This window comes from Rhinatrema bivittatum, chromosome 4 (assembly GCF_901001135.1).
Source record: "Rhinatrema bivittatum chromosome 4, aRhiBiv1.1, whole genome shotgun sequence".
Taxonomy (NCBI): Eukaryota; Metazoa; Chordata; class Amphibia; order Gymnophiona; family Rhinatrematidae; genus Rhinatrema; species Rhinatrema bivittatum.
This window is the reverse complement of record NC_042618.1, coordinates 324,007,308-324,023,347: the sequence shown is the minus strand read 5'-3', so window position 1 is coordinate 324,023,347 and position 16,040 is coordinate 324,007,308. Positions and strand designations below refer to the sequence as shown.

General features: G+C 46.1%; 1 protein-coding gene across 1 annotated transcript in view; it reads left to right on the top strand.

Moving 5' to 3' along the window:
- USP43 (ubiquitin specific peptidase 43) overlaps positions 1 to 15,475 on the top strand; it is a 629,533-nt gene extending 614,058 nt beyond the window's left edge. The window contains exons 13-15 of the mRNA XM_029600319.1: positions 4,915 to 5,073; positions 8,713 to 8,871; positions 11,108 to 15,475. Coding sequence (XP_029456179.1) covers positions 4,915 to 5,073; positions 8,713 to 8,871; positions 11,108 to 12,216 — 1,427 coding nt within the window. The 3' untranslated portion in view covers positions 12,217 to 15,475. The remainder of the gene's footprint in view (positions 1 to 4,914; positions 5,074 to 8,712; positions 8,872 to 11,107) is intronic.
- Positions 15,476 to 16,040: the final 565 nt, after the last annotated feature.

Genomic DNA, 16,040 nt, shown 5'->3' with positions numbered 1-16,040 from the left:
TCCTTACGTCCCTGCTCTTTCTTCTCACGACGTTTCTCTCCAGCAGAGAAGAATTATGGGATCAGTGACAAAGAGCTCTTGGCTATTAAGTTGGCATTCGAGGAATGGCGGCCTTGGCTCAAAGGCGCTCAACATCAAATTACCGTGTTTACGGACCATAAGAATCTAGTGTATCTCCGCCATGCACAACGTCTTAACCATAGACAAGCTAGATGGTCCTTATTTTTCAACCGCTTTGACTTCGTGCTCAAATATTGCCCCGGAGACAAGAATACCAGAGCTGATGCCCTATCACGCTCCTTTCTCTCGGAGGATATTCCGGAAGAGCTCCAGCACATAATCGACCCGAAGAAAGTCGTCTTAGCGGCTACTCATTCTGTGCCCACTGGTAAAACCATCGCGCCAAAGCATCTCAGAAAGAAACTGCTCTATTGGGCACACTACTCCAAGCTGGCTGGCCACCTGGTCAACGCTGTACCCTGCTGAAGCTACAGAAGTATTATTGGTGGCCAACTATCAAGGAAGATACACTCTCCTATGTGGCATCTTGTGCCAACTGTGACAAGCACAAATCTACTTCTGGCCAACCATGGGGATTGCTGCAACTGCTTCCAGCTCTGGAACAGCCCTGGACTCATATCTCTACTGATCCTTGGAATATATGAGAACATCATCCAGGTACACAATGACTGACGATTGGAGCATGTCTCTGAGTACCTCATTCATGAGGTTTTTAAAAACCGCAGGAGCATTACACAAGCCAAAAGGCATGACTAAGTATTCATAATGCCCATCCCGTGTTTTAATTGCGGTTTTCCACTCATCGATGTTCATTGATCCGAATTAGGTTGTATGCTCCCCTTAAATCCAGCTTAGTGAAGAGCTTTGCTCCCTCCAGCTGGTCTAAGAGCTCCGGGATGAATGGCAGGGGGTACCTATCTTGGCGGGTAATGTGTTTAAGCCTCGATGATTGATACAAGGTCTGAGGGTTCCATCTTTCTTGGCCATGAAGAAAAATCCAGCCCCAGCAGGCGATGTGGACGGCCGTATATATCCTCTGTTCAGGTTCTCCTTAATGTACTGCATCATGGCTTGTGTCTCAGGGAGAAATAGAGGGTACACCTGCCCCCGGGGGGGCGTAGTTCCTGGTAGCAACTCAATAGGGCAGTCGAAGGACTGATGTTCTGGTAGTATTTCCGCTTGCTCCTTAGAGAAGACATCGCTATATTCCCTGTAAGGTTCGAGTAGGGACACCGATGTGGCCGCTACGATCAAGCTGGGTTGAGGTACTGTGGGGATGCAGTTCGAGAAACAGGTAGGACTCCAAGCTGCGATTTGAAGAGACTCCCAATTGATACGCAGAGAGTGTTTCTGGAGCCAGGGCAACCCCAGCACGATGGGGTTATAGGACCTTTCTAGAACTAGGAACGTAATTACTTCTGCGTGGAGCACTCCAGTGTGAAGAGTCAATGGTGCTGTGGTTGCAGTAACGCTCCCAGGAAGAAGTGTGCCCTGGATGGAAGTGATCCATAACGGGGGTGTACGAGGAAGTACAGTAAGCTGTAATTGTTGGGCCAGTTCTGCCAGGATAAAGTTTCCCCCTGATCCAGAGTCTATAAAGGCTCCTGTGGGGAAGGTCCCTCCAGGGAACTCCAGAGTCACCGGCACGGTCCATTGAGGAGCGGAATGAGCACAGCCTAGGCGTAGCTCTTCGATGATGCCTAGGCTTTGAAGTTTTTCCAGGCGTTCACCACACTGGGCCAAAATATGCCCCTTTCCCCTCAGTATAGGAAAAGACCCAGCGAGCGCCGACGCCTCCTCTCTTCCGGGGAAATGGAAATTCGTCCCAGTTGCATTGGTTCTACAACTTGGTTGCCAATGGAGCAGAGGGAGAGGATATGGGTCGCGAGAAGGTTGGTGGCAGGGTCACTGGTCTTCGAGCCGTCCTTCCTTCTCGAGCGTGTTGCTGAAGCCTGCAGTCGACCCTCCCAGCCAAGTCGATTATGCCATCAAGGTCATCAGGAAGATCCCTGGCCGCCAGCTCATCTTTAATGCGGGACGACAGCCCTTCCAGGAAGATGCCGTGAAGACCATCTTCTCTCCAACCTAGCTCCATTGCCAACATGCGGAACTCGACTGCATATTCGGCCAGAGACCGGGAGCCCTGGCGTAGGTGCAGTAATTCGGCCACTGCCGTGGATTTACATGCTGGCTCATCAAATGCCTGTTTAAAGGTGGAAACAAACTGCTGTAGGTTTCCTAGTGGGATCACTGTGCTCCCATAAGGGAGAGTCCCAAACCAGGGCCCTCCCATCCAACAAGGACACAATATAGCTAGTTTTCACCAGGTCCGAAGGGAATTGGGTAGGCAGTAGGGTAAAGCATATGTAGCATTGATTAATGAACCCTCGACATTGTTTCAGGTCGCCTGAGCATCGAGAGGGCGGTGGTAGCTGCATAGAAGCCACTGGTCCGGGGCTTGGAGCCAGAACTGGAGCAGGAGGCTTCACCGGGTGGGTGGAGTCTAACCGGATTGCCAATCTTTCCACTGTTGCTGCCAGAACATCTAAGCAATGTTGCTGCTGCTACAGCTGCTGGGCGATACCAAGAATGGACTGAAGGCCAGCAAGGTCCGACGGGTCCATGGTCTTGCAAACTGTTAAGCTTGTGGACCCTTGGGCCGGCTAGAAGATGTAAGTGCAGCGCTGGAGGGGCACCTCCAGTGGAATCAAGGCCAGGAGGCAGACGACAACCAAGGTTCCAAGAGGATCTTCATCACTGGAGACTCGAGATCCCCCAGGGAGGAGCCCTTGGGGACCCGAGCCACTTGGACTTAGGTGCGGACTCTAGAGATGAGGTACGATGAAGGTCCCAGAAGTAGAGAGTCCAACGAGGAAATTGGAACCAGGAGACCATCAGGAACTTCACCACTGGAAGACCGTGGTCCCCCTGGGAGGAGCCCGTGAGGACCCGAGCCGCTTGGACTTAGGCGCGGTCTCCAGAGGACAGTGGTCTAGACGAGAAATCCGAATTGAGGCGGCGGCAGAGGTGCAAGACGAGAAAGCAAGCCAAGAGTTGGGGCAGGCAGCAGACAGCAGAGACGAGGACAAGCCAGAAGTTAGGACAGGCAGCGAGGCAGGATATCGAAGAACAAGCCGAAGTCAGGAGCCAGGAAGACGAGCCAGGGGGACGCAGGAACAGGAGCAGGTAAGGACGGGCCGGAACAGGAACAAGGCTGGAGCAGGACATAGGAACATGCTGGGACGACACAAGCAGGAGCAAGGACTGCAACTAGCAACTCGAAGAGTGAACCTCGTTGCAAGGCAAAGGAAAAGTGAGCTGGACTTCCTTAAATAGTCCCAGCTGATAATGAGTGTTCTGGGGCTGGGCCGAGGTTTTCCGTATTGGCCCCTTTAAATCTAGAGGGGAGACGCGCACGCGTCTGGGGGCGGAGCCAGGCAGGACGAGTCACTGGGGTCCTCCTCGCGAGGAGGACGGGAAGGGAAGGCCCCGATGCGGCCGGCCCGAGACTGGAGCGACTGCCGGTGGGGGGGCCTGCTGTGAGGTAGGAGGAGGGGTTGCTTTCGGCTGACTGCGGCCCAGGTTTGTAACATTGGGTGGGGAGTCCAGAGGCTCTGAAACAGCAGCCTGGCTCCCAGCACGTGTAAACAAAATGGCCACTGGCTGCTCAGACCTCCCCCCCAAGGGGCTCCTGAGCCGGCCCAGCCGACCTAATGCTTTTAATGTAGATTGGTTAATGCTGAAATCAAGGACTAAAGGACCAGTGTGGAAGCTCATACAGTAACTGCTCAACTGAAAATATACAGGAGAATTTTTAGAGCTTTAAATTGTTTAGAAAAGAAATCATGGTGACTGTTATCTCCGTTCTTTGCATGTCATACTTGTACAGGGCAAACCAAGTGCTTTCATAGTCTTGGAAACAGCACGCTTAATTTAGGCGAGGAAGACCAATCTGTGTTCTTTCCTGTGGGCATGCCCACTGCAGTCTTGATTTCCTCTGTCTGATGATGTGTGCAGGAGAACACAAACACAGCTTAGTTCTGCTCGTGGCAAGATGACTTTTGCAATATCAGAGATGAAGAAAATCTTAAGAGGTAGCAAACTCAGCAGCGATAGGATGGGGAGCACAAAAGGCCACTGGTATGGGATCATTATAAAATGATGAACACCTTAAAGCACAAGTGAATCGCCAGAGCTCTGGCTCTCAACCTTTGCAGGGTTTCAGCAGTGAATCATTTCTTGCGGCACTTTCTTACTCTTCCTGCCTCGTTCTCTCTTGTATCTCATTTTCTTTTCTTACACACTCCCTCTCGCTATCTTTCTTTCCTTCCCCTCTCCACTTCGCTGCAGGCCTAGTTCTGCTCTCCTAGAGGCCAAGCTTCTTTCTGTCCTGACTCTGAGACATTCACACGGCTGATATTGATCAGAGCATGTGTCCAAATACAGATTTTAGTTCACTTTGGTGGGATTTGCTTCTACAAGGTGACCAAAATAGGGGGGCGGAGAGAAACTCTTAACAATTTCTGAGAGAGGTTACAATGGAATGAAACTCAGTATTAGCCTCTGATATTTCATGCACTCCATGGCAAGTGCAATAGCTCTGTGGAGCAAAATAAGTAGTGCAGCAAGCCTTCATTATTTGTGCTTAGTAGAACTGGCATCTTTCCTCCTGTCTGTAAGGGAAGAAGAAACTATAAGAATCCTAAGAGACCCTGGCCCATCAGATCTTGCATCTGGCCCTCTGTGGAGCAATCCTTCATTTGCAATTATGTCCGTCCTATAAATGTCTCATATCCGTCTGTGCCGTTTTTGAGTACATAAGATGTGCAAGAAGTGCTGCACTGATCTGCGGCAGCCGGCTTTTGCAAACCTGTCTCTTCCTTGTGTTCCCAGCATACTGCCACAACTCCTTGGATGCCCACTGGTACAGCTATGATGATAGCAATGTGGAACTGGTCCTGGAGGAAGACATTGTCACGCGTGGGGCCTACATCCTGTTCTACCAGAAAAGGAACACCATTCCTGCGTGGTCTGCCAGCAGCTCCGTAAGAGGTAGGAATTGCTACCAACCATGGTGCCATCTTATACCAAAAACCTTTTTATAATAAATCTTTGTTATAACACAGTAACTCCAAATTCTATGCCTTGTATGGTATCTACTTTGACATACCTTTACTTTTATTCAGTTTTTCTCCCCGCCTCTCCAGTGTTTAGCTGGAGGCATGATGTAAGAGATCATCTTTATAAACAAATTGGTGGGCTCCCACTGTTTGGTTTGCTGTAACAGAGGTTGCAGAATAATGAACACACAAAAGCCACGTGAATATTTATTAGCACAGTGCAAGTGTTCTGTGTCAGGCTTCTCGGGCATACACTGTGCTTCCTACAGGCAAGCACTGAGAACTCTGTTTCCAGGAACGAGGTAATGGAATGATTCCTGGTAGGGCCATGGCATGGGTGATGTTTTTGGGAACTGAAATGTGGCAAGTTCAGCCTGATAGGTCAAATATAAATTTGCTTTTGAGAATCATCCAGAAAAATCTTGCAGCAGGAGCACAGGTGGGGGTAGAGGTAAAATATATATAAAAGGAAGGTGTCCAGTTAATCTTGGCCCCGCTGTACATTTCTATTTATTTATTTATTTATTTATTTGTTTATAGTATGGAATGGAATATACTGCTTATAGACTACAATCAAGCAGTTTACATTGTAAAACATACATACGGCTCGATACAGTAAGGCCGCGGTAAAAACAGTGCGGCAGTGTCAGGCGCACCCTTCCTCCCCGCACGCACAGTTCTCCTGACCTAACACCTGATTCTCTCTTCTAATCGCATGCAAATGCATGCCGCGGCTGTGAAGCGTTAGGGAAGGGTTATGCCTTCCCTAACGCCTTCCCTAACGCCTGTCATTTCAAATGACATTTGAAATGACAGGCACCAGGAAGTGTAAAAAGTGTAAAAAGTGTAAAAAACAAAAAACCTGTGTGTTATATAAAAAAATAAAAAAATTTTAAATACCTGTCGGAGGGCCGTGGGTCCAGGCGGCCGGTGGGCGGCGGACAGCCATCAGCGGCTTCCGGTAGTCCCTTCTCCCAAAATCGCACGGGCGGGTCGGCAGCGGGGGGGGCGGCAGCAGGATCCGGGAGCGGCGGGTAGGCAGCAGCGGGGTCCGGGGGGGCAGCGGCAGCAGGATCCAGGGGCGGCAGCGAGATCCGGGGAGCGAGTAGCGGCAGCGTGTTCGATCGGGCAGGCAGGTAGGTGGCAAAAAAAAGATGGCCGCCTGCACGGGAAAAGCGTGCAATTGGCCGCTGAAGTCGTGACGTCACGACGTTTGGTGTCACGGGGTGTGACGTCACGTCTTCAGCGGCCAATTGCAGGCGCCGTGCAGGCGGCCATCTTTTTTTCCCACCTACCTGCCCGATCGAACACGCTGCCGCTACTCGCCCCCCCGGATCTCGCTGCCACTGCCGCCCCTGGATCCTGCTGCCGCTGCCCCCCGGACCCCGCTGCTGCCTACCCGCCGCTCCCGGATCCTGCTGCCGCCCCCCCCCCCCCCCCCCCCCCCCCCCCCCCCCCCCGCTGCCAACCCGCCCGTGCGATTTTGGCGCTCATCCAGGCAGGGGGAGCCGGAGGTCGTTCGCCGTCGGCTCCCTCTGCCTGGATGAATGCCCGTGCGAAATCAGGAGGAAGGGAGAAGGGACTACCGGATGCTGCTGATGGCTGCCCGCCGCCCACCGGCCGCCTGGACCCACGGCCCTCCGACAGGTATTTAAAATTGTTTTATTTTTTTATATAACACACAGGTTTTTTGTTTTTTACACTTTTTACACTTTTTACACTTACCGTAGCAGGCCCGAGCCTTGCTACTTTTTCGTTTGGTTTTTTTTTTTGCTTCGGGAGGAGGGGACCGGACGGGGCTGCAGGAGACCGGACGGGACCAGGGCGGGTAAGCAATGTTTTTACACTACCCTACACTACACTAACTCCTACTAGGGGGAGGCGGTAAACTAGCAGGTTAAGGCCGCGGCAGAACAGCGGGTTACGGAGGAGATAATATCAGCGCCCGTTACAGTGTCGCAGGGGAATAGCTAATTCCTTCATTATACAGCTTTTTCGTTCATTTACATACTGGGTGCGGAAAGGGTTTAGGAAAGGGTTTAGGAAGCGCTAAGGACGCGTGAAACTGGAGACTGTATCGCTGGATGGCCTTACTCGTCTGTATTGTGCGCTCCCAGCACGTTACAGACGGGGAATCTTTAACTCAACGTTACTGTATCGACCTGATAATCAGCAAAATTCAAAGTCCTCAAAATAAAACATAACTTAAACATAACATATAGATACACAAAGTAGCATAGCCACAAACTGCAATAGGTCACAGGCTCAGAGCCCAGGCCCCCAGCTATAAAGAAAGTATCTAACCCATTGGAATTAAAAACTGAACTGTGCAAAACATCTAACTATGGAAGGCCTAACTGAAAAGCTCCAACTTTATAATGTTCCTAAACTTGAGGTAATTTCACTCGGATGGAAAGGCAATGGAGAAGGCATTCCAACATGGGGAGCTAAATGCGGTCTGTTGGGATAGCTCCAGTCTAATAACCAAAGGTGGAAGAGTAGCCACCATTCCTGCCGCGAAGAGCAGAAAGATCTCCTCAGAGCATAAGGAACTAGAAGGTTTGACAAATGAGCTGGATGGAGCCCCTGTGGAGAGTACGAAAGTTCAAGCAGAGAATCTTAAACCTGGTCATCTAGGGCATAGAGAGCCAATGCAACTTCTGAAACCCAGATGTCACATGGTCACATTCTTTTTTTTGCCCATAAGTCAACTTTGCCATAGTGTTCTGTAATAGTTGTAAGCATTTTGTATACCTTAATAAAGTGAGTTGCAAGACGCTGTTTGCATAAAATAATTAAAAGGGATTCCCTGGAACCCTTGTGATCCCCCTTCCAGCGCAGAGATCATCTGAAATGAGATAACATAAAATGGGAAGGACAGAAGTGTTCCAGTAGATTGGGAAATGAGAAGTTGTCCTCTTTCGGTAGACACAGTCGTACAAGGGAATGGGAGGGAAGGATGGGCTCGGAGAACCAACCAGGTGTTTCACCAGCGCAGAGCAGTGTGCTGACATGCGAGGCGCAACATAGCAAGGCGTCTTGCGCAATTTGCGCAGCGTGTGACAGCGTTGTGGTCTACCCTCCAGCAATGAGTTCTCAGTTACAAAAAACTTAGATCATGAGCCCTTTGGGGACAGGGAAATACCCTTCAGTACCTAATCCGCTTTGAAGTGCCAGAAAAGCGAGAATAGAAATCAATCAAATAAATTAAAAAATTAAAAAAAAAACACTGGCTTTTCTGTCCTTGTCTCGGTGTTTGTGCACTGCCATGAATTTCCAGTACATGAGGAAGGGAGAAGGTGATATCAGTGCACACATGGCTTTCATGCCCTCTGGCAGCTCTTAGTCACAGAGTAACAACTGGGCAAATCCCTTGGACTTGAGCTCCCCTCCCCGTCACTGTGTGCGGCTTCTTTTAATCAACTCTTCACTTGTGCCCTCCTTCCTTCGCTTATGTGACTGTTCATCACATGCGCACAGTGATGGTGATTTACAATATAAATAATAATACAGGTGGAGAGGGAGAGGCTTGGAAAGAGTGGTCCCCTTATTTCCTGAGTTTTCTTTGCAGGCTCCACCAGCTCATCCTTATCCGATCACTGGCTAATAAGGCTCAGTGGGACTAGCAAGAGAGGAAGCCTTGTCTCCAGGTGTTCCGCAAACGGCCCCGTCCTCCCTAAAATGCCCGACTCCCCGGTTTTCACCGACAGTGGGCCCAATGGAGAAAAAGGTAACACTCGCTCGGAGTTCTTGCTTGTAGTAGGAAGACTTGACCTTTCTACAATGTTTGACGCTTCAACATGGTCCCCTCGCTTCTTTGTAGCCTTCTGCTTCCTCAAATTGTACCTCCCATCCCAGCATGCACACACACACACTTCTTCAGTTACATAGCTGTTAGATTTAAAAAGGCGGACATTGCTTGGACTAAACTGTCTTTCAGTTGGCATAGCAACCTGCCCTCCTTAGTCCTCTATTACATCACCATGTCTGTTAATACCCTGCATGTTCTTGAAATTATACCAGATTTTCTTTTTTTAAATAGCCAGTCATGTTGCATACGACAGCTACACTAGGTGAAACAGTCCACAGCCTAATTATACTACAAGTAAAATAGTATTTTGGGTTGTGGGCATGTTTTAAAACCCTGTTTAATTTGCAATTTTCTAGCTTCAGATTACACTGCCCTAGGTTTTTTAAAAAGTGTGTATTCACAGACTCCAGCTGCAATCTGTGCTGCTCTGTTGAAATCACTGTAGCAGGGATGTGATGTGACTGTCTCTCTGCTCCTGGCATTTGGCCTCTCCTGATGCACTGAGCTTATTACTTGTAGTGTCGATAGCACATGGAATAAGCAAGACTGCAAATACCATAGTGCACTGGGATGGAAGTACAAACACCAGGACTGGACAAAAGTCTCCCTCTAGAAAAGCACATCACACCCTTGACAGAGCCATCACGATTTGCCCAAGGCTTCAGAATCCAAACCAATAGAAGCAAAAATTAAAAAATCATGAAAAGCAGAAGTGATGTTAAAACAACTGCATGAATTGATATTTATTTTTTCATAAATTCATGGAGCTTTTTTACAGCTATGCTGTAGTCAACTTTTGCCCTGCAAATTAATAGTGCATTAACAGAGCCCTGTGATAAAGTCTCACTCTACTTTTTGTGTCAGACCTGCTCGGCTTTGCTTTGCTATTCTTACATCAAAATAAGCATGACCAAACTTTTATAGGGACCCCATTAACATTTAGAGGACGGTTTCCACATAGAGTAGCATTGTCATTTTTTTTAGAAAGTTCAAAATGTTATTGTACATAGTAAACTATACAAAATATAGTAAATCTTCAATTGTTCTGGGGGGAGAGTTATAACAGTAATGAGTGAAAGTATAAAATATCGGTAAACTCTTCATATGAAAGAACTTTTAACTGTCTACATTTTATATGAAATTTGTGCTATTTGCACTGGACTGCGGTGTGAATGGCTGCGGCCTTTTGCAGACCCGCCCCCCCCCCCTCCGAGAAATGATGAATCCAGCCCTTAGCCGGATAAGTGTGAATATTGCCGCTTATCCAGCTAAGTTACTCAGATAAGTAACCACGCCCCGGAACTCCTCCATCCCATCCACCACTTTGCTGGATAAATAGTTATCCAGCTAATTGGCAGCTGCTGAACGGGGCTGAATATTCAAATAGTACCATTTAGCCAGATAAGTCTAAACTTAACCGGCTAAATTGCACTGAATATCAATCTCATTTAGGGTAAATTTGAAAGCCATTTCCATGGGTTAAACAGTGCGTGACCTGTGGATATGGGTTTTTTGAAAATTGCCCGCCCTGTATGCAGATAAAGGTACACATGTTGTTCTGCAATGCATGGTGCCAGCGTCCATCTCGAACGATGGACGCTGGCACCTCCAAGTTAAAGCACCTTAAGCTTTAACCCATATTCTTTATTGTATCATGTTACAATTACTTCCTGCCTCTACCTTCTTCCAGCTATTTAAGCTTCCAAGTTTTTACCCCTTGTTAAATGTAACTTTGCCTTATTCAGCTCTATTGTTAATTACTTTAGTTTTTGCTTCAGTTATAACCTTGTTCTATGTAAACCGATCCGATATGGTTATTACTATGAAGGTCGGTATAAAAAAGTGTTAAATAAATAAATAAATAAATAAATAAATGTACTTTTACCTGCATTGCAGTAGAGGTGTTCCCAGGCAGGAGAAAAAATGCACCTTATTTTGGAGTTTCAAAATTGTGTGCACTGTTCTGGTTGGGAAAGGGTAGGTGAAAATCTCTGCAGGTACTTTTCCCTTGTGCAGTTTTCCAAGGAAAAGTGCCTGCATGCTTTCCCTTTGAAAACTGATGCAAAGATCACAGGAAGTAAAGTACCTGCAAACTTCGTAGTATGACAGTGGCTCCCATTGTGATTAATAGAAACCTTCTCATGTTTTCTTCCAGGAGGCTTTGAGTCCAGGCCATTCGTGCGTGGCATCCAAGGGAGGAGCGTTAGCCTGAAAGCCTCAACAGGGTCAAAAGCCAGGCCAGGCCTCACCAAGACAATGCCCCTACGCTGGTCCTTTGGTTCAAAGGAGAGGTCTCAGGGTGCTTCGGGTGAGCTGGTGGAGTATTTGGAATCTGGGCGGAGGCCTAGATACACAAATGAGTCCATCATCCCACTGATGACTGGCGCTGCCGGTGCAGAAAGTGGACCTTCAGTACATGAACCCATGCTGACCTCCACAACCACCAGGAAGGACCAGGAGGCACGTGGGACCGAGAGGACCAGTGGGAGTTTGCAAGGCGTTACGATAGTGGACCTTACTGAGGGCCGAAACAATCATCAATCCGCCACCGAAAAGGCTAATACCATAAAAAGAAATGGTAAACCAAAGGATGATGTGCCCCTTCAGAAAAGAACTTCTAAGTCTCTACTAACAAAAATGGTGTCACCAACTAAAGCAGAAGAACCAACTCGGTCAAAAGGTGATGGAAGTAAATTGAACTCTAATGGAAATGTCCAGTCAGGGAAAGATAAGGGATTATCAGGGAAAAGTGGAGATCATGACCAAAGAACCTCCAGCAAAAGTGGAGGGAGTGGTAAACCAAGAACGTCTGATCCGGAAAGACACCATGAAGGGAAGTTTACAATTTTTAGAAGCAGTTTTCTAAAGAAGGACTCCAGGAAGTCCTCTGAATCTGAGAGACACACTGCAGCAGAAATGCCAAACGGATCATCCAGAACGTCACTCTCTAATGGGACATTGAGTGTCATAAGTGAAGGAAGAGCCAACGGCATGCTGCCACATCAGAACAAGGAAGACCTGACCAAGGGCAGAATCAGTCGGTCAGAGCTGAATATCCAACAGTCTCAGAGTTCTTCCACAATTCAGAGCAAAGCAGAATGGTCCCTAAGGAGATCTGCCTCCCTACACAAGAATGGAGGTGCTTCTCACCAGCAAACCGGGAGTGTGCCTGTGGAAAAATCCTCTTATGGTACATTGCAAAGAGTGAAATACCATACTGCATCCCTGGGCAGAAAAAAATTGGTGCCTGAATCCAGTTTCTAAGATACAGTGCCAAAATGTAATGTGTGATGTATGTGTATTTAGGAGAATCAACAGGTGCTGCTAAAGAGGTCCGTTGCAAACGACAATTGCACTTGGTTAAAGAATCATTTTGTATTTCATTCATTTTAATGTGTTTGACTTGCTCTCCTTTAGAGGATTGAGCACTAATTCAATCCCCTTGGGTGAAATATATGTTGGGAGTTTTATTGTCCCTGGTAAACATTCTATTTTCTTCCTATTCATTTTGATTTTAGGTGGCTGAAATAATAAGGTTACCAGTTCAGTTAAAATACTTAGAAATAAAAGTCAGCATACACACTGCAGGTGACACCACCTTCCTGGACTAACCAAATACATTGTGAGGGTTATACTTCCTTCATCAGGTCAAAATAATTGAGCCAAAGATGCCAAGGTCTGAATATAAGTACATTGTTTAGATTTCAGCTATATATGAAATAAAATTATGTGATTTTTAAATATATTTTATTAGGTGCTCTAACATAGAAAGATACAGTCCATACATTACAGGGTAACATTGGAACATGAAACACATAAGCAGTACACAGGCTTAATCTACCATAAACCAATGCAATAATTTGATTCTGATGTTCTATTGATGCACAGTTGCTTTCCAGTGGCACTCTCCTGGGTTTCTGGATACTAGGTATATTTGCAGAAGCACTGGGATTTTGGTCTTTCCCCTGTAATGTCCTTAGGATTGGACAGGGAAGCAGATGGTACCATTCCATTCGCATGGTGTTACGCTGTTTGTCAAAGGCAGCACCAACTGGGGTTTCTACAAAGCAACTACAACAAAAATCATTAACATAACCAATTGATCGTATTTTCTTTCCAGAGTTCAGTGTTCACATTCCAGTCCAACAGAGAACAACCCTGTAGCAAATTAATGCCTCCCGCCAAATTACTTTTATGATTGCAAGAAGAGTGATCCGATGCATTTTTTCAGCAAGAAAACCGAGGAACGGTTCTGGCACCTTAAGAATTCTAGCAATACTGTTCTTACAGTAGTAAGGGGACGTCTTGGTTTATGTATTATAAATCAGAAAAGACGCATGGGGAAGGAAATACCCCTCAGATTTTTCACTATTGCGGTGTTGAAACAACAAAATTTATTTGTTTGTCCTGCTGTGTTCTCATGTCCGGTTTGGTGTATAAGGCACTGTTTCAATAGATTTAGAACCCACTTGGATTTCCTGAATCTGAGTTCTTATGAAAACAAACAAGAAAGCATTTTTTGGTGGTCGAGTTCGTGGTGTCTTATTTCCGTCCGTAGCTAAAACCTGGGATCTTTTACAACAACCCTTCAAGCTCGTCTGTACACTTCTTTCTAGACCGCCCTTCGGCTTGATTGAGATGCACTTTTTGCATGTAGGGTCAGTTCCAGGCCTCAGCGGGCTGGATGAATTTGCCATAGGCTATTGAGGACATGAGGTAAGGAATGATAGGGCGGTGGCTGATGATTATTTGTTCACACCGTAGATTTCTGTTTCGTTAGACGAAATGGCTTCTGATGGTTTCTTAAGAAAAAAAAATCTATTTTTTTCAAACTTCTAAAGTATTTTACAAAATCTGAAAGGTTTTGTGAAACATCTATTTTTCAAATACTTTCAAAGGTTTTGTAAACCTTGAAATATTTTTCAGTTCTCTCCTCTCCTGTGCTCTTATGCTTTAAGTATGTGATATGCAGGGAAATGAACTTTTCTCATGGCTAATGGTTTCATTCAAAATTATAAGAAAAAGAATAAGTTTTGCAGTCTGAGATCAATTGAGTGACAGATTTTCTTGGGATGCTTTATAATTAGGTGATTATAACTAGCTGGCAGGGCATGCGGTGATGGGAAAAGATGACCCTTAATCCGTCAGTCTGGGTGGTTATTTTCATTATTGTAAGTCTAGTCTTTTTTTTATTAGGTTAAAATAGTTATAAAATTATTCCCATTTAAAAGATAAAGCGGTGAGACCTACCATGTTGAACATTTTGTTTGCTTGCGACATCTTTAGCGTGAGAAGATCAGATCGTGACCCAACTTTTCCTGGTCGCTGAAGTGATATGCAAAATGGGCCTCAATATAAACAGAATCTTGGCCACCAGCCTAACAGCCTTTGAGGCCCGTCCCATGAGTACAACAGAGGAGAACAGAGGCTGCTGTGAAATTTCGGTATCTCAAAATTACAAGAGTAGTAGTAACTCTTTCTCTCTATATATATATATTTGCACCTATATTATTCATTTTAAGTAGCTTTTTTTAAAATTACAATATTTTGGGGCATCAAGTGCGTAGTTTTCAGCATAGATTTTTATTTAAAAAAATGAAATTGGTTGCAGTATGATCACATTATATAGCAGATGTATCTTACTAGGTGCATTGAGGCAGCATGTGTTATGCAGCTTTTGTCAGCAGAAGCTTTTTCATAGTATGTACTTCTCATTTTTTGGGGGGCCAAAATAATGAAGAAATACAATATTTTTTTTAATCATCTTAAGCTTTTAAAAAATGTAAAACATGTATAATGAACCAGCATTGTCATTTCTCTTTATACATACAGGGGGTAAGTTTCAAACTGTCCACTTTGATACAAAGTGCGTAGTTACTTTTTATGTCCCAACTCCCGCCCCCCCCCTCCCCCCAGACTTTGCATTAAATTTTAAAGGGAACATATGCATGTCCTGTCACTTTGAAACTTGCCACAAGGTATAAAATACCTGCAGATTGTTGTTCCTGCTTTTTGTGTGGATAGAATTTTTATGGAAAGTAATGAATGAAGATCTGAAAATACAATCTACTTGTATTGTTTTCTGATTCCCTCTCCCCCCCCCCCCCCCAAACATGCTTCCAGTAATGCCTCCCACAAATGTAGCTAAAAGCACATGTGCTGTGAAACGTCACGCATATTTTTAGCCAGGTTGAGGCAGGACAGCTTTCAGACAGCCCATTTGCCTTTATAAATTGCTGTTTACTCTGATAAATGGCTTTTAAAATTGCCCTGTCTATAAGTATAGCCTGGGCAGTAGCAGTGTAACTTCCTCTCCCAACAATGGGTATATGTAAAAAGGACCTTTTCTCCTCTCCACATCCAATTTATTTGGTACATGCATTTCTTACCTGTCTAGCATTTGAAGCATATTACAACATTCTAAATAATAAAAATCAATACAATTTTATAAAATTCCCTTTCTCCCAGGACAAGCAGGATGGTAGTCCTCACATGTGGGTGACATCATCAGGATGGAGCCCAATCACAGAACACTTTTGTCAAAGTTTCTAGAACTTTGACTGGCACACTGAGCATGCCCAGCATCCACCAACCCTGCATCCAGCAGGGGTCCCCCTTCAGTCTCTTTTTTTTCCACACAGCAGTAGCCTTGTGGATTCTGGAGCTCTGTGAGTTTCTCACAACTTTTTCCTCACGGAAACTAAATTTGAAAATCCATTAAAATTCCCCCATCTTGGGGTCCCCCTTCGACTACTGACCTCCGTTGATGCCAGTAAGTTTCCCCGTCTTTTGTGGTCAGTTCCCGGCAGCGTTTTTCATCGGGGCCCGACAGCCACCGACTGCGCCGCCCATATTTTTTCTAACATCATGGCCACCGGGTTCCATAAGTGCCCCGAGTGCCCAAGAACAATGTCCATTACAACCTGCACGATGTGTCCGTTCTCTGTTTAGGCCCCGTTCACAATGTCCAACAGTGCACTTCCTGTGCCCAAATGACACCAAAAGGCCACAGGGCTCGGTTGGAGAAGATGGAACTCCTCTTTAAAGTTTCTCCACCTGTCTCAGCCAAAGCTGCATCGAGTCGGAAG